The 23,006-nt window shown below is 40.6% G+C and overlaps 3 protein-coding genes across 5 annotated transcripts in view; 2 read left to right on the top strand and 1 right to left on the bottom strand.

The window, feature by feature from the left end:
• Nucleotides 1–243: 243 nt before the first annotated feature.
• On the bottom strand, nt 244–9,213 carry ckma (creatine kinase, muscle a). Of its 2 annotated transcripts, none has more exons than XM_046039760.1 (8): nt 9,146–9,213; nt 2,566–2,773; nt 2,205–2,359; nt 1,835–1,967; nt 1,399–1,570; nt 1,151–1,274; nt 870–1,059; nt 244–732 (listed from the first exon to the last, which is right to left on the bottom strand). In XM_046039760.1, the coding sequence occupies exons 2-8, from the start codon at nt 2,756–2,758 to the stop codon at nt 554–556; spliced, it is 1,146 nt and encodes a 381-aa protein (XP_045895716.1). In that variant the 5' UTR covers nt 2,759–2,773; nt 9,146–9,213; the 3' UTR covers nt 244–553. The 2 variants fall into 2 exon arrangements, with proteins under 2 accessions (XP_045895716.1, XP_045895715.1); XM_046039759.1 differs by lacking the exon at nt 9,146–9,213 and adding an exon at nt 4,107–4,162.
• Nucleotides 9,214–15,155: 5,942 nt separating this feature from the next.
• On the top strand, nt 15,156–17,714 carry nccrp1 (P1, F-box associated domain containing). Its single transcript, XM_046039772.1, has 6 exons — nt 15,156–15,386; nt 16,335–16,415; nt 16,516–16,612; nt 16,715–16,810; nt 17,068–17,206; nt 17,291–17,714. Exons 1-6 carry the CDS (start codon nt 15,245–15,247, stop codon nt 17,435–17,437), a joined length of 702 nt encoding a protein of 233 aa, XP_045895728.1. The 5' UTR covers nt 15,156–15,244; the 3' UTR covers nt 17,438–17,714.
• Nucleotides 17,715–18,585: 871 nt separating this feature from the next.
• Nucleotides 18,586–23,006, top strand: part of slc8a2a (solute carrier family 8 member 2a) — a 137,935-nt gene continuing 133,514 nt past the window's right edge. The window contains exon 1 of one of the 2 annotated variants that reach the window (XM_046039722.1): nt 18,586–18,737. The gene's annotated coding sequence lies outside the window, so the exon portion shown is untranslated. The remainder of the gene's footprint in view (nt 18,738–23,006) is intronic. The other variant, XM_046039721.1, reaches the window with a different exon arrangement.

Here is a 23,006-nt window from a genome sequence, read left to right as displayed (position 1 = left end):
GCATATTCGATACATACCAAGGAACCTTTTGCAAACACTGGTTGTCATCAATTTGCGTCATACCTAAATTTCTAATTTAAAATCTATTATATGTGCTATAGAGAAATTAATAATCTGCACTTCATTTTGCAGCTTGAAAACAAAAACACAATGAATATATATTTTTCTATAATTGTAAAGGCGTCAAGGGGTTAAAATAGTTATTTCTCAAACTGCAACACAAAATGACAAAAATGATTAATGTAGTTGTTTCATGGGGCACTTCTTTATTGAGCAGTATGAACATCTTCAATAATCATTACTTTTTATTACAAAAAGTAGGTAACACCACGTCTGCCAGGCGCGCCCAGCTCAGTGGAGGCTGATCCCAGGATGTTACTAACCAACACTGGAGAAGGTGAAAAAAAAGGTAAAAGGACGGAGAAAAAAGCTGGAAGGAAGAAAAAGGTGCGCAGAGCCAAGAGTCTCTTGGTGAGCGGCTGTTTCTTCTGTACACCTGTCAGCTGGCTCGATTGCACATTAATGGTCACGAGAAAAACAAGATTGTCCCTCTTTACTTCTGGGAGGGGATCATGCTGTCGATGGCCTCTCCCTTCTCCAGCTTCTTCTCCATCTCCACCATCAGCTTGACACCATCAACCACCAGCTGGACCTGCTCCACCTCAGAGGAGCCCAGACGGTCAGCGTTGGAGATGTCAAACACACCACCAACGGAGGCAGTGTCCACACCACCTAAAGAGGAGAGAGGACAAGGGATGAGAAACATCACACCCTAAAGCTCAGAACGCCGCAGAATCTAAGTAGAGATCTTAATGGACCTGCCATGCTGATCCACAGGTGCACTCACTAAAGAGTAAAAATATTTGTACCTGTGCCACGCTTCTGCAGACGCAGCCTGGTGAGGATCTCCTCGAACTTGGCGTGTGTGCTCAGCTTGGGCAGCTTGACGTGGACGCCACCACGCAGGCCGGTACCCAGGTTGGAGGGGCAGGTAAGAACGTAGCCGATATGCTCGTTCCACATGAAGCCGTGGTTGTGCTTCTTGAAGATCTCCTCAATCTGGCAGATAAGAAAGAACAAGAGTCAGAGGAACAACGCTGCTTGCACTCAGTCAAATCATGGCTTGTTTTGACCTGTTATTAACGTGTACCTTCTTCAGGCCAACGCAGAAACGCCTGAAGACCTCCTTCATGTTGCCGCCCTTCTGCATGGAGATGACACGCAGGTGATCCTCCTCGTTGACCCAGACCAGGAAGGTCTTGTTGTCGTTGTGCCTGGATTGCAATGGATGCAAAGGATCAACATACAGGAAAACACACACACACGTGATGCACAGACAAAATGAAAGTTCACAGCCATACTGAGAGTTCTGAAAAGACAACTATTGGTGAAACTCACCAAATGCCTCTGGCGTCAGGCCAGTCGCGGGCCATACCAGCGCAGGTCAGCAGGGGGGAGACGGGCTTGTCAAACAGGAAGTGATCATTGATCAGCTGCTCCTGCTCGGCATCAGTCATGGACTTCAGGGGGTAGTACTTTCCCTTGAACTCGCCATCCAGGCTGGTCAGAGCTGGACAGACAGATATACAGTTAGGAGACTATATGTTCTTCTGCTGTTGTATAGATCTCAACAGGCAGTGGGAGTTTCTTTGAGTGTCCTCTGTCACTTAACATGGCCATTCAGACTGATTTAGCATTAAATGAACTAGACCCCTTTTTGGTCACTATATATTCCACCTCTCACTTTCCATTTCTTGTGCACAGCCTATTGTTTGTGAAAATCCCACGCTTACTGCCCAACCCTTTGCATACTTTCAAAATATTAATATCTTACCCTCAACGGACAGCTTCTCAATAAGTCTGCGCTCGCCACGGCTGTTGTGGGGGGGCAGGGTGAATCCCTTGATGCTGCGGCCAGTACGAACACGGCTGGACAGGACATAGTTGGGGTCCAGGTCGTCACCACCCTACGACAAATTTTATTACAAAGTTAAAGAGAGGCCACAAATGTAGGGCACTTAGCATCATAATCTGATTAGTTCCTTTTTGTCTAGTTCAACAATCAATAAAATTATCCAGTGTTTGGTTTAACATCTGAAAGGCTTTACCAGTAAGTTATGTTTTCTCTAGAGATTTACATGTTTCTAAGAATGTTAATGAGCCATTGTGCTTTCTGCTCTTTGTTGCACAGTGGGGTGCTGCACCTTCAGGTTCTCGAAGTTCAGGTCGGTCTTGTGCTTGTCAGTGGGCTTGTATCCACCATGACGGTCGGAGATAATGGGGTCAAACAGATCCTTGAAGACCTCGTAGGACTCCTCATCACCAGCAACGCAGCCAACAGTCATGATGAAGGGGTGACCTGAAGACAGGAAACCAATAGGAAAGCAGGAGTTAGAAGATGGGAGGGAAGATGATAGCTGTGAGACAAGCTTATGAGTATTTAATTTGATGATTTTAGTTACAGATACAACTTAGAAATGTTCCCCACACGCACAGTTTTGTTTCATTTAGTAGACTTATGTGTCAAAATGATTTAAAGATTTCTTTGTCCAAACTGAGTCTCACCGGGGTTGTCGACACCAGTCTGGATGACATCATCCAGGGTGAAGCCACTGGGTGTCTGCTTGTCCCTGATCTTGCCATACAGCTCCTTGGTCAGGACCTTGGCCATATGGTTGTTGTGCTTGGACAGGTCGGGGTACTCCTCCTCAACTTTGTAGTTGAGCTTGAAGTTGTTGTGGGTGTTTCCGAAAGGCATGATTGCTTTCTAACACTGCAAAGAGAGGGATACATAGGATGAGCAACTCTAAACGGAGGCTCTGGATGCTCAAAAACCACTTCATCCTAATCTGACACCGTCTGTGAAGGTGATCTGAATGTCGACCCACATTCTTCAGCATTTGGAGATATGGGATATTCTGCAAGACAGCTGCAGTTTAAGTGGTGTGAGCAGAGGAATCCTGGTAACAAGTGACACTCAATTCTCGATGGCTCAAATGTCCAGTTGAAATAGAGGTGGGGAGGAGCGCGTGTTGGCAGGTATTTTTAGCAACAGCACATCTGACTGTATACTGTTTCTTTAAAATGTCCTCAACATATACAAATAGAATTCTCCCAACACATGCACAAGCCCAGTTCTCCATTTTACATGTTGACATATAAATACACACAAAGTAGTCTTTCCTGGTCATGTTTTCACATATGTATTCCCTTTGAAAACCCTCTGCAACTTCTTTGTATCACTGCTCAACCCTACAGGTTAAAACAGTGTATCACTTAAGTTGTCACTATGACTGAACTCCTGAGCAAAGTCTGACAAGCTGCAGATACTTGCCTCCAGTCCACTCCACCATGATACAACAAGATCTACTATGTACTACGATGTACTTCTAATTATCTATAGACATATTATGCATGTTATCCTTGAAAGGGTGGTCACATGAATGATGAAAGACTGACGCATGCAATGACGCACTAGTTACATTACCTGAAATGTGATCTGTAGTGAACTGCAATGTTGCATTTTGGTAAGAAGCCATATTGTTTTTTTGGTGCAGTAATCAATTTGCTAAGAACAATTGTCATGTTAGCTTAAAACCCCAAAATGCATCTTAAAAGTGGAATACTAAATGGCTATAATCAATTAGAGGAAATGCAGGGCCTTCAGGCTGTCTCTTACATGCCTCAAACTGTGAAGCACCTGTCCACATAAATCACTGTCCAAATCAGAGAGCCATTTGCAGAGACTACATATATGTAGTGATACAAGTCAAACAATACAACATCATTGCAGTTACTGCTATGCTAAAGCAACATGTTCATGCATATTTTCAACAGCAATGAGAATAATCTGACCAAATTCAATGACTTCGGATACCAAGTAGGTCTCATTTATTCCAGGATGTCTTATAGATTCAAACATCCAAGAATTGTTGCGCATTAATCCTTTGATTTCATCATGGACTTTCAGTCCAAAATCCTTCTTTGCAGCCAAAAAGAGTATTATTTGCCATTCTAAATGTTTGGATGTTTTTTTGAAATCTCCAAATATCTGCTCCTCCTTGTTCAACTCCACAAAGCTAATAATCGCTGTGATATTTCTTTACCTGCACACCAGACAAGAACAGAGGTAACAATCCTTGGGATCAGATCCTGTTCACCACAGCCAAAATAGGGGTCACCCAACTTTGGAGGTCTGTGCTCCCTGTTTATATACCGGACAGACACTCAGCCATTGGCTTGTCTATTTTAGTGCCTGCTGCGCCCTCATTGGCCAAACCCTCTGTACTGATACTCAAAGAACAGTTTATGAAAGGGACGCATTTACATCTCCGTCATACAAGACGGGTACTGTAGCTCTACCCTCACCTCCCCTCACCCACCTTTGGCCCATACATAGCACCAACTGGATGGTGGGGAGGGGTGGTGTCGGGGGGAGTTGAAGCAACTGAAAAAAGCTGAGCTTCAGTTTTGTCAAGCATGCAGTGGAGATTAGGGGTCCTTGTGTCAGGGGTGAAGGTTGGAAAGAGTTAGTATTCTTTTTACTTATCGAATGGTTATCCACTTACAAATGCTGTCCAGGGAAGCGTTTTGGCCATCTTGATATCTGGATAGGAGGAATGATGCTAATCCTAAATTGTTAACATTTGGTGCCTGCCCCACTGAAGCAGGATTAGTCAGTTTTATACTATACAAATTATAGATACACCATATTCAACAGCAGCAGCTTCAAGGTTCAAACAAAAAGGAGGACAAACACACTTGTGGTGTAAAGCAAAATATAGTATACTTTATTAAAGTACTTACATAAATAAATCAGTTATGTGAAAACTCCGTAATGCAGATGGGTGTGAAGTGTGAAGAAACAAAGGGGACCATGCAGAAGCTGAGAGACAGGGCCTAAGCAGGCCAGCTTAACAGGCTTTCCAGCCCAGCAGCCCAAGTGAACCTCCTCACGAACCTCCACTCTGTTTGGCTTCTTCCTGAAAGGGGAGGTGCAAAGACACCAAGCAAAAGGAGCCAAGCAGAGTAGGGAAGCAGGAGGGTCATCACAATTGCCACTTTCATTTCAGGAGCTCATTCTGAATTTTCAGGTTCTGACAAAACGAAAAGGCAGTGACTGCAGTCAAAGAAAGTTTTTTAATGTCTTGCAAATTTGAAAAACAATACTGTGCAAAAGTTTGTGACCACCCTTTGACTTCAAAACAGCATCAATTCTTCTAGGTACACTTGCGCAAGTCAGGGACTTGCATATAAGCATAAGCATATGATAATGTGTATGATTAAACAATTATACCAAACAGGTGCTAATGATCACCAGTTCAACATATCTAGATTGAAACAATCATTAACTTTAAACGTTGAGGACCATAGATGCACCCGCAATAATGCAGCAGATAAAGACTACTTCCCTTTGCAATTAGAAGATGCCCAGCAGTGCCATTAACTCAGAACTTGCAGAAAACAGTGGGACCCTGGTACACCCATCTACTGTCTGGAGAAGTCTGGTTGGAATTGTCCGGAAGACCTGTAGCCAAAAAGCCAAACCTCCAGAATGAAAACAGGGCCAAGCGACTCAACTATGCGCAGAAACATGGGAACTGGGGTGCAGAAATATGGCAGCATGTGGTCTGGACTGAATGTAAAATATTTTGCTGTATCAGAAGGCAGTTTGTTCGCTAGTTGGCTGGTGAGCGGTACAAGAATCTCAGGGAACAGTCAAGCATGGTGGAGGTTCCTTGAAAATTTGGGGCTGCATTTCTGCAAACGGGGTTGGGGATTTGGTCAGAATGAATGGTCTCCTCAATGCTGAGAAGAACAGGCAGATACTCATTCATCATGTATTACCATCACTTTATCACAAAATGGAATGTTAAATCCAAATTTCTCTCACACAGACAAAAAAGTTCCTTTTTGCAGGTCTATTGTATTGGATAGCATTAGATGTGCAAATGTGCAGATACTGCTGCCTCTATGGCTCTTTATGTTGATCCCCACCGACCTGCAGGGGAAACTACCTCAAAACAGCCACGACTGTAATTGATATTCCAATTATCAGACATCGAATCTTCAATGGGAATTCTTACTGTCAGATGGAATGTTGAGGATGAAAGATGATGCCGTCTTGGACATTAACTTCATTAGCTCCCTTCTTTGATACTGTATTCTCTCAAATGTCTTACACTAGTTTACCAATGCTATATGCTCCACAGCTGCTTCAGTTTAATCCATAAGAATTTAAGGTCATTTTAATTCCATGAAACTTTCAGTATTGTCGGGGTTTTTGTTTTTGTCTTTGTCAATGGACTGCAGTCAAACTGATTATTTAGACAAACACAAGACGATAACTACTTATATATGTTTCTTATTTTATTAAAGGTTGTTAACCCAGTAATGATTATGTAATACACAAGTATTGATGCCAGTAATAAAGCAGGCTGATATTTTCAATTATGATTGGTTGAAAAAAATATCAAAATTCTTATTTGTTATCATTCAGGCTAACGTTCAATTTACATAATTTAAGTCAACTGCAAATGGTGATCACTAGAGCGTTATCACAGGCACTGTACCAAGACGGGGGCATCCCAACAAGCAGCCGTGTCTGTGGGATGTCCCAGCTGTCTCTGACCAGCAGCTGACTAGCTCACACCTGCGTCTATCACTCTAATATATCATTACCTCTCTATCTATACAACCTGCACCTAGAACACTGCCTCCTCTCTCTCAAATATCCAACCCAACCCTGCCACACACTTTAAGCCTACAACCTTCTACCATCTGCGCATAGATGTTCTTTTATGTTACTCCAGTTGTATTTCGTGGATCTTCTGCGTTTGGCGTTGCCCGGAGAGGAAAGCGAGCAAAGTGTTGTCTGGTCACATTGTCCTTGCCCTGAATTGAAATCCCATCTCTTGCAGCACAGTTGTCTGCTGCCTGTCCACCTCCAAGTGGGAAGTCACCAAATTAGTCTTTGTGCAGGTTTCTACTATCACCTACAGCATACAACAATGTTTTGTCTTATGTGTATAATATTGAAGCACATCGTAGAGGCTTCTATTTTGCATGGGCTGAAATTTTACCCAGAGCTATTGAATAATGCCAGTCTAGAACAGTTATGCAACAGGGTGGCGATGTGATGATGTGCCTCGTGCTCATGTTAGCCACGGAGTTCCTGAAGCTTCACAAAATTCTGAAATCCCCATCATGCCACTGATCACTCATGACAGTCTGAACACTTTCCAGCTGGGGGTAGGAACATGCTTTTATGATAAAATGGTGGGTGATGGAAAAATTACTGGGGATAGAGGAATTATTTTGTTACACCGTGTCCAGAAATGTTTTTTCCAAAACCTTAGTGTTGAACTTGAACAATTTTTCTTATCTCACAGAATGTGTCAGAGGAAGTGTGCATTAGTTCATAGCCTTTTGCCAAACACTTTCTTGAAACATGTACAGCTTGACCCTTGGAAAGGAATCCATGCCAACTGCAGTGACCTGTGTCAGAATAGCACAGTGTCAAGCTGCAGCTGTGTCCACTGCTATTAGGTGACAAAATATGTCACATTGGTCAGGAATGGTGGAAATTTCAATATATCTGCCACGAGTAGTGAGACTTCAGCAATTCCTTCATTACGTTGCCTTCTCAACGATACAAAGTGGAAAGTAACATTATGTCCTTGGTAACGCAATACAATGACATAATAAGCCTCTATAAATAACACCTTTATGGCAGACTATATTTAAAGCGTATCTCCCACGTTAAGTTCAACACCTGTCTGTAGAGAACTAGCAGATCCTGCACACATCAAATTTAAGGTAATATTTTACTTCTTAAACATTCATTTTTAAGACATTTATGTGTTAAAAGAATACGCTTTAATCAACTTCCTGCCTCAAGTCTACACTGGCTGATGGCTGAACAAAAATTTTCAATGGTTTTGAAAGATGATTATGCAGATTCTAAAATAGCTAGAATGGATATTAAGCAAGCTGAACTTTTGTTTGCAGGCCCAGGGTGATCCGCTTAATGCAGCGCCAGTTGGAGTGTTGTTGGTTGGTCTTACTCCATTGAAACTAAAGATGCCAGGGTCACGTGTACATAGTGTGGTCAGGAGGAGGCTATAATTATACCAGGCTGGCTGGTCCATCTGCACCCTGTCAAACAGGAGCCCCCGCCCTCTCTGGACCCTGATTCAATTTCATCGAGTCAGTTCTCTATCAGATTTGACCAGACATCTCTTAACATTGGCTAAATGGAGGACCCATTTACTAAATCTGTCAAAAATATTATGAATTTAAGATGTACATACAGTATAAACAATGTGGTCATTGCAGAGCTTTGCATGAGACTAAAAACACTGGTAAACTCAATACTAAAAAGAAAACGGTGAGATTAAGAATGTAGCATTTGTCTTCCACTTCATCCCTTCACCACAGTATTATCACATGAGTCATGCAGGTGCTGTTGCTAGTAGGATTAACTGGACCAAAACACATGAACACAGTGCTGGAGTCAGACAATGTTTATTGAAGCGTACCAAACATGTATCTGTGTATCTGAATGAATGAAGGGCCAGCATTCCCTAGGCTTTGAGTACAGTATGAGACCATGGATCATTGCACATGTGATGGCATGTGACACGCAGTACTATGCAATGTAACATGCATCTATACCTGGCTTAGTGCCATAACCCTGGGGAAAATACCTAGTGTGTAATTTTCACCTTTATAAACACTTTTACTATATTTATTTATTAATTTATTATCTACCTGATTCTGCATTGAATGGATGGTTTGATCAAAGTGATTATAGGTTGTCTAATGGCTCTTGTTCTAATATTTAAAGTAGTATTCAAGTGATTTAGTGATCCCTTTCATAAAGTTGGGGGACTTGTTCGAGACAGATTTTTTTTTGTTGTTGATTTTATTAAAATCAAAGCAGCAGATGCAAATATGTTATTGCTGTGATTTCCCTGTAATGAGTCAAAATTCAAAATACTGAATCCTACAATCCCCTTAATGCTCAATAGTGTCACGGTTTGGTGAATGCAAAGCAGGAGAGGGCCCAAATGCAAGACACTGGAGAGCGGACAAACAGCTCAGGGGATTTTAATTCAAGACACCAGGCATGAACAAAACTCACGGGTAGTGGAAACTGGCAAAATCCGAAGTGTAGAACACTCATATGACACTGACCGGACGGGGACTGAACAGAAGCACCAAACATATATCCACCAGGGACTAACGAGCAGACGGGCGCAACACGGGTGAGAAGGATCAGGACTAACGAGACAGGCAGGCAGAGAGACAGCAGGGGAAAACAGAGAGACAGGCATGTAGAGGGATTACTGGGGGAACAGACATAAGTCATTGAACACTAAACACAGGCCATATCAAAATAAGATGTAACAGATAAACACAAATAAACTACAACCAATAGGTAAAACAGACTGATGCTAGGATTAAACAGAAACTGCAAATGAACAATGGAATAAACAAGGCTACACAGAGAACACAAGACAAGGAATGACACACAGAGTGGCTAAGGGAGACAAGATAACAGAACAACACAGACAAACTCAACAACAGACTAAGATAACTGAACAAAACAGATTAACACAGAATGATAACCAAACAGACAACAAATCAGGCAGAGCTAACAATTAACACTAGCAGACTGGACATAGGACAACAGACAGGACTGAAACCCAAAACACTATACTGAACTGATCAAATAACAAAAAACTCACAGAGACCTAAACTAAGCATTACCGACAGGCAGAATGTGACAAATAACATCTTTTATTAAACCTTCCCGGCCTGTGTAATTCCCTGGTAATTCAAACCCCCTAGTTTTTCTGTCAAATATTTCTAGTCTAATGGCCTGGTATACCAGCCTTTTAACATGAAAAACATGTCAGGCACCTTTAATTCAGTGGTGCACAACGGTAAACAAAATCCCTGAGGAGGACAGTAATGAGAGAATAAGTCCCTTAGTTAAGACTCTCCAGTTGACCCAGAATGCTGCACATGTACTGACGAACCAGGACAACAGATCATATTTCTCCTGTTTCAGCTTCTCCGCACTTGCTCTCTGTAAAATCCAGAATATAATTTACAGTTTTTCTGAATTATTTAAACACTATAATCAGACTTTTGAACTAAAATATCAAAACTATAACTTAATTTTTCCATTAGCACACCCTAAATTTTACATACAAATCCCTTTATTTGTCATTGCCTGCACCATGTGGTTGTTGAGAAAGCACTAACATTCAATATATTATATTATCAAGTCAGCACAGGTTGAGCTCAATTAGCCCTCAACTACCCAGGTGGAAACACGAACAGTCAAAATTGATAACAGACCAATCAGAACCTTCAATACATAGATAAAAGGGTCAAAGTCAGTTCATTCAGTTTTGAAACAATGGATCCAGAGACATGTTAACAAAGACGTAGAGGACACCAGAGAGGAGGAGGAGGAAGAGCAGTATGGAGAGCAGAATGAGGAGGAGATGGGATAGGAGGAAGATTAACAGTAGGAGGAGGCGGAGCAGGAGTAGGGTGGAGGAGGAGTAGGGAGGAGCTGGAGAACGAGATGGAGAACGAGAATCTCCGGCCTGTCCCAGACCAAAGACAGGTTGCTGGGGCAGAATAATTTGTTGTTTGGTGTGTTGGAATAAAAAATGTGCAAATGTATGCATTTTTTGTGTCTTATGTTGTTTGCATCATGTGAAAAGGTTTTTGAGGGGGAGAATCTGTGGCAATTATTCTTTATAAATAATTATAGAAAGAGTGACATAGTAAACCTCTGTTATGGTTTTGCACTATATAAAGAAAATTTAATTGAAAATAATAATAATAATAATTTAATTGAAAATAAAATAAAAAAAAGAGAATTTCCGGGAGCTATTTTGACAGAGTTCAGCTGGCTAGTGTTATGGCATTACTGTCCTCTTACATTTAATTTTTTATGTAGGATCTTTTAATATTACTATTATTATTACTATTCTCGTTATGGCTTATAGATATATATGTAGTATGTTTTTATCCTTAAACTTTCCTTTCCTTATGTTGGTCTGTTCACATTTACTAGGGTTTAGATCAGAGCTGTGAGATTGTTTTGGTGTTTTCCCCTCTTGTTCCTCTCCTCTCCTGGAATGTTCATTCAAGGTCGAGAGAGGATCTCTGTTCCCCAAAACATAGAAACCTAGATTGTGTATATGATGATGCATCCCTTTACTCGGGGCCAGACGCCCGAAGCCGCACTAGGTGGCAGGTCTCTGGACCAGCTGTGTATGTGCTTTAGTACTTCTCTGTTTATTCTCTTTTGTTAATAAAAGTTGGTTGCAACTCAATTCTTTGCTCAATCCCTCACCAGGAATATAATTTCCACGACAGCTAGCAATTAAGTGGTTATCTTGCCAGCTACATTAATTCACTATCCCTGTGAGTATAGTCACTACTTCACCAGGCTTCAACAAAATGTTTCCCAAAGACGCAGGTTTAAATTTGCTGTACCGCTTTCTGGTATGACCAGGCCCTAAAGTCCAACTAAAAAACCCTAATGACCTCATCATGGTTATTTTTGCAGACGAAACAAAGCTCCTTCATAGGCAACGAAGATAAGTTACTTCTGTTTTCACAGGCTGTTTAATACTCTATATGACATGTAAACTGATCTTTTTGTGTAAAATCGGTGGCTTGCCTTTTTAACCATAACCCTAATTAAACGTGTTGTTCCCGTTAACGATTGTCACCCCTCCCTGCGATGCTTAAGTTGATTTCAGCTCTTAGTGTTTGTACGTGGGTGTTTTAGTGGGAATGTGGATCTTTCAGATCACTTTGAGAAGTACCTATGATCTCGTTCCACATTTTATTGCGGGCCATGCAATGCAGGGAACTGGTCTTGGTCTTGACTCTGTCTCGCCCTCCCTCAGTCTTGGTCTCGACTGCTCTCAGCCCCTAAAAGTCTTGGTCTTGTCTCGGTCTCGATAAACTCTGGTCTTGGTCTTGACTTGGTCTCGGTTTGGGCGGTCTTGACTACAACACTATTACCCACAATGCACAGGGGCAAAGGGGGTGGGGGGGTGTTGGTGTTGGTTGCATTTAGACAAAACCAGGTGGGGAAGGTGTCACAGCCTACATGTCTCTGTCTGCTCTGAAGAGCTCTATCACTTTCTTCATAGTAACTATATTTTTTCAAATACAAATTATGATCAGTATCCATGCATGCTTATGATATGACACCTTTGAACTGTATTGTAATGACTTTGAGCTTTGAGAAACTTTGAGACTTTGAGAAATATCAGAGACAATTAAACTGACTCTACTACTATCACTGAGCATGAGTCATACAGTGGAGGGTTTAAGAAGCCAACACATATTATGTTTTTTTCAAACACCTGTCCATACAGTAACACATGTCTAACCATCGGCAGCTGAGATCATATTACTGAATGTCTGTCACAGAATCTAGTATGCTGTCCTACCTTTCCAGTACAGCCTACGTCCTCAGTCAAAGAACAAACACTTTAACTACAAAGCTTTGGCATTGCAATAAAGTGTAAAACACCCGTACTGTGTTGTATTCTATGAGTATTGATTTTGGAATATATTACTACAGTACAGTGTATTGCCCTGCAGCAGTCCACTCTTCAGACACAGCGTCTGCTGCCCCCTGTTGCTTCTCTGGCTCTCTACCAACCATACACCCTATTGGCTCTAGGTCATTCTTTTGTCATTGGCAGCTGAACTATAAATTAACCTCCATGACATGAGAAAACACAAGTTTTGTCTGCTGTTTTCAACTAATGTAGGCCTACAACATATGTCTGCCATATATATTTAGAACACTAAAATGTGCTTTAGTGTTAGCTTAGCAACTCAGCTGAATTTGCTACATAAAAAGATTGTATTATCGTTTTCATTATTCCTGAGTGTTGTTTCCCCCCTCTCTTTTGGTGCAGGTATACACACAGGGAAAGCCATACATATACAGTACACTGCAATACAAAACATACACTAATGCATTTCTTTCTTGACAATAAGGTTCATTGAAAACACAATTTATTATTATTGGTTGTTTTTATAAAACATAGTTCACCTGTAAGATGACCAGAACTTTAGTTCATTTTAAAAAATGAACTAACATTATCAACAGAATGTGGAGAAGTAACAGTTCTGGTGTACTGTATTGTACCTTTAAAGAATCATTAGTCATAGTGTTTACCTTTCATTTGAGATAGATATATTAAATGAAAGGTAAACACTATGATGTGTGTATATATATATATATATATATATATATATAGTTGGATAGTCTTTAGTGTGCAAGGGTACAGTATTCTTACATTTTCCTAGAAGACGTAACAGAAGCTCTTATGCTGAAAATGCAAAAACTGTGTGCTACTACTGTAGTGCTACTTCTAAAAAATGCAATACATCCGCCTATTTTAAGGATGAAATTTGAAGTTGAGTATCCTGTTGGCAGCACTGTGAAAACAATGCCAGAATCCACAAGGTGGAGACATTTGTAGATTATTTGCTGTGTGTTGACCCTGCCCGCACTGTCATCACTAAAAAGTTGCTTTAAATGAGGTCATCCATAAGACATTCCATTTCCAACGCAACAATCAAATCAAATGTGTAACTTACTGACAAGATGCAGTATGTGTAGTATGAGTATACTGGAAACGTTTTTGGTAACAAGACTGGATCAATAAGACAAGGGCTAATCAGTCATACCAGTTGAGGCATCAGCAGGCAGCTGATGATCCACTGAATATAGGGTAGGATTTTCCCCAGCCACACTATATAATATATACACAGATATATGTTGTAAGAAATAGTAAAATGTAAAAAGAAATAAAAGCATTTGACATGAATCCATTCTGTGTTTAACTATACCCAGAGCATTGCTCAAACCTGGTTGTATTAGTTTCAATTACAAACAGGATTTTTATAATGAATACATTTTGATTGCATTATGTCTCCTTCTAACAAAACTCATTACATGTCCATTTAAGTTTAGTAAAAACTGTGACTTTTGAACTTTTTAAAGGAAAGGAAAGAAGAAGAGTTTAAAGAGTCTTGCCTGCCAGGGATCAGAATAATCTTGCATTAATATTATTATTCATTTCAACAGGCGAAGCTGGAAATACCCTGCTGAACTCATTTCATGATTAATACTCTGCAGCATACACTGAGCCACACCTTCTTAAGTCCTGTATATTGTCCACTGGTAACCTGCTGACGAAAAAACAATACAATACTAAACATATATGGTAAAGCAGGTTGAGTAAATGTCAAATGTTCCGCTTGGAGAAAAAAAAATCTATATCAGTGCATCCAGATAAGCAGTGCAAAGGTCAGGGCAGTGTCTCTACAATATAGTCCTGCCACCATGGAGTGATCATATAGGGGCAAAGTGCTTGGGAAAGAAACAATAACTCACTGCTGACTGATAAAACTGTAGAATTTAAGTGATTTATTGCTCATGTGTGTTCTGTGTAGTTTGGGGTCTGCAATTGGAATACTTACAAGGGACAGGGGTTAATTATAATTTATACTGTGATAAATTTATTCAGATGTAAAATGTGTTTTTTTCCTGAGTGGAACATTCACATTTGATGCAATAAATAGTTAGGACATAAACGTTTTTTTAAATTTCATTACCAGTTTGTTGTCCCATCACATTTCATCTCACAGATCATCTGTCTCTTGCTGTACTACAGTCTCTGGAGCCCCCAAACCAACACACCTCCAGTCAACGTTTTTTTTTTTCTTTAGATAAAACAAAATGAAGATATCAAGAATAGTGAAATAATGTTTTAATGTATGCAATGAACAATTGTACTATTAATAATATAGTGAAAATACTATTGAAGGGACATTTGCTTATGATTGACCTGCTGTACAAACAGAATACATTTTTGCAAATCCTAAACAAACTTTTTGACGTAGCTACTAGAAACACAAACCAGACCACAAACTGCTGTCCACAGATAGGCCACTTGTTTTTTTGTATTTTATTTATTATATTTCTTTTTCTTTTATGGTCTTCCAAATTTTATAGCCTCGATTTTTGGAAACACTATTAAACTACTGTCACTTTAAGAGACCAGGAAGTAGCGCGCATCGCCCTGCTTGCAACACCTGGGTGTGGTGTACAGTAGGCTAAATAACAGAAGTACTCCCGGGTGGAATCAGTGTAAGATTACACACTATTGGCCACAGTATGTCTGCCGCTGAATGGAAGAAGCGATGTGAGGCTGAGTGGGGTATGCGGGGCTCGCTGATGCCCGACAGCGTGGACTGGAAGTTCGTGTGTGAAGCCAAGCCACTCGGGAGAAACTTACTGCGGAACCCTGCGCCTCACGGTACCACAACAAAGTTGACACATATTGTTTTCCTTTTCAGTACTGATCCAGAGGACAGGTCAGAGTTCAGTGATCCTGATCTACAGTGGGCCTGGAGTTCAGTGCTGATACAGATGTTGCTGTACATTTCAGCCTACCAGCCTACAATAACTTGTTTTGGGTGTTTACTTGTTAGATAGCAGCTGTATACAGTTCATAATCAGAAGTAGTTTTCATCTTCAGTAAAACATGGAAGAATTGAGCCAATAAGGCGCAGACTTCCTCATGTTAGTTTATAAACTCTATTGAGCAGGCATCTAAATCTGAAATGCTCAACAGCAACGTGTTTTTAAAGCTCTTTTAAGATATCAAAATGTCTACATGAGAAGTGAAATGGGAAGAAATTGTGACTCAGGATGTGATGACTTTAAGAGCTTTGTGTACTTTAAGCTTTATTTAGTTAAATCTCTTACTAAACCTATAATTTGCAATGTTTTATTCTTATAGAAGAAATCAGTCTAATCAAATAATGATGGAAAGCAGCAAAATAATTTTTAAGAGGGTTGCTGATTATTTCTTGGAAGCATTTAATATATTTTTTTAGCTGCACTTCTTCCTCCATTTACATTAAGCATTAAACAACGGATAAAGTAGAGGAAAATAGTGAAACCGCCATGCTGTCATTTTTTGTAAACTCATCACTCATCACTGCAGAATGCAAGCTGATTCTAGTCAGATTCTACGATGACGCCAAACACAACTACACTGGAAGTTTCTGTGTGTCCCAAAATGTAGACGTGAGCATCATGAGCTAGTGACTAATACTTAAGTGTCTGTTTTTCACACAGAGGCACACCCAGTGACCCTGTCAGAAAGATCTATTCTGTTGCTTAATGATATTTACAGTGGGATTGCATCAGTAGGTGTGGTTCCGTTTACAGTTGTCCCTTTGTCTTATTTCCCACACAGGATTGAGTAAGGACGCCCCTCCACCCGAACCTGAGCTGCCTGAAATGCCATCAGATGGACCTCCACGTTTTCAACCTGATGGTGAGGGACTGTGAGCATGCCTGGTAGCAAGTCAAGATAAAGGAAATGAATGCAGTTTTGTAAACTCTTGGATCAGATAAACATTTCTCTTAATTCATAGGCGACTTCAGTGGCTGGACCACGAGCACGGAAGTCCTCCCCTATGATACCAGTGGTATCCCGCCAGGTGCTATGATCTGTGCTTTGCCTCAATACAGGTGGGTGTTACTGGGGATCAGGGTCATGGTACCTACAAAAAGGTTTATCCCAAATAATGAGCTTGTGGCAAATTTGACTCATGTCTGCTCTCCTGCCCTCAGCTGGTTCTCCATGGAGCAGGTTGTGGACCTGAAGGCAGAGGGACTGTGGGAAGAGTTGCTGGATGATTTTCAGCCTGAAATAGTCATCCAAGACTGGTGGGTTAATGAGCACGGTCAACACCCACCTCCAGCCCTTGTAACAGACCATGCGTGATTACTTATCACTGTGGTCTTATCAGCTTAGTTGGTACACATGTAGACGACACCATGTAAAGCACATTTCACTGTCTGTACATGTGATGCAGGTTTGCCTGTCTGAATCTCCAGGCTACACTAGTATTTAACTGCTAAACTGCATTGTATTACGATTTCTTGCTACACCATAAACATTTGATTATCCGCCATTTTGTCAGGTATGAGGAGAGTCAGCTGCATAAGTCCATCTACCAGCTGCATGTTAAGTTACTGGCTGCGGATAAAAGCACTGTGATCTCAGAGCACACTGTCAATCCCACCGAGGACCTCAGCACTTACTCACACACATGGAAGGAGGTGAGTTACTGACAGGTAACAGGCCCCTTTACAGAAGGGCCAGGATTCCAAGTTTTCATTCTATGTCTCTCTGTTGGCCTGCAGGTGTCACATGTGTTCTCTGGCTATGGACCTGGGGTGAGATATGTCAGCTTTCTGCACCGACTGAAGAACAAATTCCTGAATGGGTTCTTCCCCACCCTGTTCACCGGCAGCTCAGTGATTGTCAAACCAACCAAAACCAGCTACTAGGCTGAAACCTACTGAAAACTGCAATGCAGACATAGTTGCTGACCTACTAATTCTAAATAACCCGATTAACACATTTTTGCTTTTAGACCAGTAATTATAGGTTTGATTTGAATGGACTTTAAAAAAAGGAGCATTATAAAGTATTCAGTCTTTTTATTTACTTTTGTATGCTGATTTTTGGGGTTGGTTTTAAATTTGGTTTAAATTTTGCATTAGCTTTTGGATATGGAAAATACCTACACTTTGTGCTTTAATAAAATCACTGTTGTAACAAAAATGTTCTTATTTCATAGTTAATTTCTTCTTTCAAGTAGTGAAACCTGTGTCTGAAAAAACAAATCAGCATGAAATAGACATACAGTTTTCCTGTATACATGCCATTTGCATGATTTAAACACTAATGACTTGTTAACATTTATAAACTGCGGGCTTGAATTCTTACTGGAAAGTGAGATATCCATGAGCATTATTTTTTTAGCATGATGGGCTTACCTACATTATTACCAAATAGAAAGGATCAATAGAAACCAATGTGATTTTTCACAACCAACCCTTAAAATGTTCTTACTAATGGCAACTACCCTACACAGCAATACTAAATTATTCATTAACCATCGATACAGCCATTAGGCTAGTTATAGCTATTAGAAAGATACATTTGCAAGTGTTTGGAGACATGGACGTTGCTATTAATATTGTGTTTTCAACTTAAACTAACTCTGAACTTAGTTGTTATAAGCCCCGGTGGATGAACAGGATATTATCATACTATATATGCAAATTTGTAGTGACAAGGTGAAGCTGTCTATATCACAGAAATTTAGCAGCTTTGCAGTTGCGCACTTTCCCCTGCGTGTGCTGCCTTAAAATGCTCTCAAAAACAACTCGGACGAAATAATCACAGGCCTGCCTAAAATACAAAATAAGCCTTTAATACATATTGCTGCTGGAACAAAAACTAGCTGTTTCTCTCCTCTTTTCACAGGATACTCAATGGCCGCGGAAAACATCTGAAACATTTTAATTATTTTCACACACTTAAATTAGCGTCAACAAGTCGCTTTTACAACTTGACAATGTCCGAAGCGAGAATTTGGGAGGAGACCGTGAACGCCGCACGTCATCCGCCGCGTGGGCTCGCAGCATCCCCCCAGTTAGTTAACGGCAATGTGAGTTAACGGGAAAGTTCACTGAGTGAGTTCAGCTGTGTGTCGAGACGGGGATAGTTTTACCAGGCGTGTGTTTCCAGACTTTCAGACGCAATGCCAGCCTTCGGTGGAGCTGTGCCATAAACGAGAAGGTAAGAGACGAAGAGAAGAGAAGGATACCAGGTCAGGTGCGGAGGATAAACTGTATTTTGGGAGACTGCTAAAGGCTACGCCCTCGTGACCCATCTGTAGTTTCTTCTTGATAACATTAATGTCACTGATTTTGAATATGTACAGGGTCACCACTCCTTTGATTTCTATTAACTAATGTATTAATATAATCTCTGATTTAAACACACTATTACTCAAAGCTGGGGGTTATAAAAAGTTTAGCTAGGACTCTAAAATTAAAAAAGTTATTCTGTCAATGATGAATTGTATAGCCTAGTTATGATTCAGCAAGGAAATATATTAAATACATATTGTAAAGTAAGTAACAAAATAGAAAATAAAAGCGTCTGATCTCTAAGAAGTAAAAGTACTCTACACAAAAGTATTAATAACTAGCTTTATTTGTATTGCACTTTTCTAAAAACAGTGATTACAAAGTACTTTAAATACAGTAAACTCAAAAGCAAGAATCAAAATAAAGGTAAATGTAAATAGTAGCCATTCTCAGCTCACTGGCACAGCTGGCTGAAATCCAACATGGTTAAACAGATTTTGGCCAAAACCATGACGGTATAGTGTGTGTTTCAACATACGTTCACAACTTGAATGTGTATCACCGCTGGAAGCTGTAGGCACATCATGTAACGTTTGGTTGATGCTAGAAAAACACATCTATCCTGCTGCAGCTGCAATATGACATTTCATGGCTCAGCTTAATGACAATACCCTGCTTGGTTGTTTTATTTGCCAGTAGCAGTTTCTTCTGGCTGAAGGAAGAAATTTAAAGTAGGCTATGTCTTACCAAGTGTGTATTCATGTCTGGGAGTTCTTGCTGGACACTTAGAAGGTCATATTGATTTTATTCTGAAAGATCCCTCTGCTTTTACTGTGACATTTTCTGATAAGGGTTGAACTTCAGAGCTGACATTTAACTGATATAAAAGCATCATTCATTTAGCAGATTGGCTGCGCCACATGCAGTGTCTCACCCGCCCATCTCTTGTGTCCACGACAGGACCGGCTGCCCACAGGCATGTTGAGAGTTGGTGATGTGTGAGACAGGAGGCGTTGACTGCGGGTCCACCCCCAGTGCCAGTCCATTATATTTGATTACACACATGATATCGCTTATATCTCTTTTCAGATAAGCATCCAAAAAAGCAGAATAATGACTCTTTTGGTATTTGCATTTCTTTACTCATGCACACACTGTTCTTTGATGTTTCTCATATGTTATGGACATGTTACTTATATTTATTCATAATATTTGTAGTGTATAAGAATGAATAACGATGTACTTTGGGTCATTTCATCACAGAACACTTACACACTGTATCTGAGATAATTAAACACGATAATGGCAGAAGCAATAGAATGAGGATATTACAACAAATTAAGGAAGTTTTGTTATACTAATACAGAACTTAGATTTACACGTTGAGCTGAAATCATTAGTGGATTGATTTGTTAGCCGGCAGTCAATCGGCAACTATTTTGATAATTAATTTTGAGTCACTTTTCAATCAAAACTGCCAGAACATTTGCTGGTAGCAGCTTCTTAAACGTGAGTATTTCTCTTTCTCTGTTGACATTGCTGTGTGTGTGTGTGTGTCCTTGGGCTTTGGGAAATTGTGTTGGAAGCGCTTCACTGACATAGACAAAATGGTTAATCAAGAAAATAATTGGCAGATTCACCCATAATAAAAATTATTGTTAGTTGCAGCCCCATCTTGTCTTTGGCGGCATCTAAGCACAAGGAAGGACAATGTGTTGGGGTTTAGAAGGTAAATTCAAGCAGTCCACCACTAAAGCTTACTGACACTTATCCTGAAATGCAACCCCTCACCCCCCATAGGTGACGTCTCAGGTAAACCAATGCTGCAGCATTGTATGCAGGCACCGATAAGTGCACCATCGCAAGTGCCACGGGACAAAGGGCTATACTACACCTCACATTTCTCTCACGTTTCCCCTATGATCAGTCAGTAAAACTGTATAGCTGATCCGTCATTAGCCGCCACTAGATTTAGGGAAGTTAAGACCTAAGGATGCGTCTCTTTTACCCTGAGTGAATTAGATTACAGTATCTCATTTTGTTATTGATTTATAATGTTTCTAAAAGACTTATGAAGGCCAAAACTAAATATGTTAGAATCTACGGCTGCACGTTATGGTTAAAAATATTGTGACAGATTTGCGATATGATTCACGATTACTGGGAATGATTATCTTTTCATTTTCACTGACAAAAATATCAAAATCATGATGATGTGATATTTACTGTAGTCTGTACCAAACATGTTTTCTTACATCTGCAGAACACGATTTGCAGTCCGGGCATCTCTGCAGCTCCACAGTACTTATTATAATGCTGTTTTGTCACACACTTTACATTAGAAGATTGCAGCTTCTGTGATTTGGATATTGCACATGGCCAAATTGTGATTTTTGATAATTTTTCAATTAATTGTGCAGCACTGTTTGAATCCGAGAAATAATGAAGCTCTATGTCACAGCTGTCAGTCAGGTTTGTTTAATTTCTGGTGATCTTGTTTGACAATCATTATTTAAACTGTAGCTCGACAGTGTATATAATGGGTAGTATTTACCAGCTTCTCTGTTAGTGTATGTGTAGTGTGTGTGTGCATATGAGCGATTAGGAGAGGAGAGTTAGTGGCTGTGGGGGTCTGTTTTGTTTTCATTGACTCCCCAGTCTATTGTGTGTTCAGGCCTGCTGGCTGCCTCTGCACATTTTGTTAACATTTTGTTGGTCTGAACTAGATTGTTGCCCTGAATTCAAGCGCTCACAGTGAAGAATAAAAGGCACCACAAAAATGTTTCACACGGAAATATTGGTGAGTGGTTTGTTGGCTTTTACTTTTACTTTATTCTTGAGGTTGCTCCACCATGTGAGGACATCTAGTTAATGGACATTATAAGCTATATGTTAACTCAGACTGGGTAATAAGTAGAGATTTTCTTCTTAATGAGTCACATCGGAAAAAAAGCCTCCGTTTCGAAGATTAGTGATTGCTCAGGTAGTGACAGTTTGGCAATAGTGCAGTTGCTGCAAAGTGCAAACAGCAATGTTTGTACAATTGACACCATCACTTTATACCACCCCTCCTCAAAGCCATCCGTATCGGTCTGTTATTGATGTTTCCTACAGTATCCTTACTATTGCATAATTGGTGTCCTTGTTTGGGTTCATACTGAAGTTGAGAATGCTGTATCTTCTAAGGTGACAGTGGCTGGGCAGGGTATCTCAGGTAATGGAAACCTCAGGAGCTGCTGTCTGTCAATTGTCTACTAACCCCTTTCTGTCCACCTCACCTCCGGCCCCATGCAGCCTCTCTCTGTCCACCTGCCTCTTCCTTTACAGTGAGCCTGCCTGAGGGAACACATGGAGACATCTTAGGAAAAGGAAGTGTGTCATATTGTTAGCGGAGGCAGAATGACTCCAGGGGGAGAAACAAGAGACAAGAACAGCTTAGAGATGTCAAATGGATTGTTTACCTCAGAATCAAACTGATTAGAAAAGAAGTGAGAAGTTGAACTCCCTAACTACCCCGGGGGTTAAGGGGCTTCTGAAATCTCACAGTACGTAACTAACGCTTAACCTGAATTCACCCTTGGGTGTAGTAGCATTTGGTGAAAATATATACCATGAGAAGATTTAGGATTATTCCATGTTGTTTATACTATGATAGTCAAATTAAATTTGTTTGTTTGTCTCATGAACCATTATACAAGTACAATGTTTAGTGAAATGCTACATGTTAATAACATAATATACACTGCTAGTTGAATGTGCTGACAACAAAATCACACAAAAGTTATCAATGGAAATCAAATTTATCAACCCATGGAGGTCTGGATTTGGAGTCACGCTCAAAATCAAAGTGGAAAACCACACTACAGGCCGATGCAACTTTGATGTAATGTCCTTAAAACAAGTCAAAATGAGGCTCAGTAGTGTGTGTGGCCTCCACGTGCCTGTATGACCTCCCTACAACGCCTGGCCATGCTCCTGATGAGGTGGCGGATGGTCTCCTGAGGGATCTCCTCCCAGACCTGGACTAAAGCATCCGCCAACTCCTGGACAGTCTGTGGTGCAACGTGGCGTTGGTGGATGGAGCGAGACATGATGTCCCAGATGTGCTCAATTGGATTCAGGTCTGGGGAACGGGCGGGCCGGTCCATAGCATCAATGCCTTCCTCTTGCAGGAACTGCTGACACACTCCAGCCA

The sequence above is a fragment of the Micropterus dolomieu genome, linkage group LG23 (assembly GCF_021292245.1).
Source record: "Micropterus dolomieu isolate WLL.071019.BEF.003 ecotype Adirondacks linkage group LG23, ASM2129224v1, whole genome shotgun sequence".
Classification (NCBI taxonomy): Eukaryota; Metazoa; Chordata; class Actinopteri; order Centrarchiformes; family Centrarchidae; genus Micropterus; species Micropterus dolomieu.
Note: the sequence above shows the minus strand (reverse complement) of the source record. Positions and strands in the feature narration are given on the sequence as shown.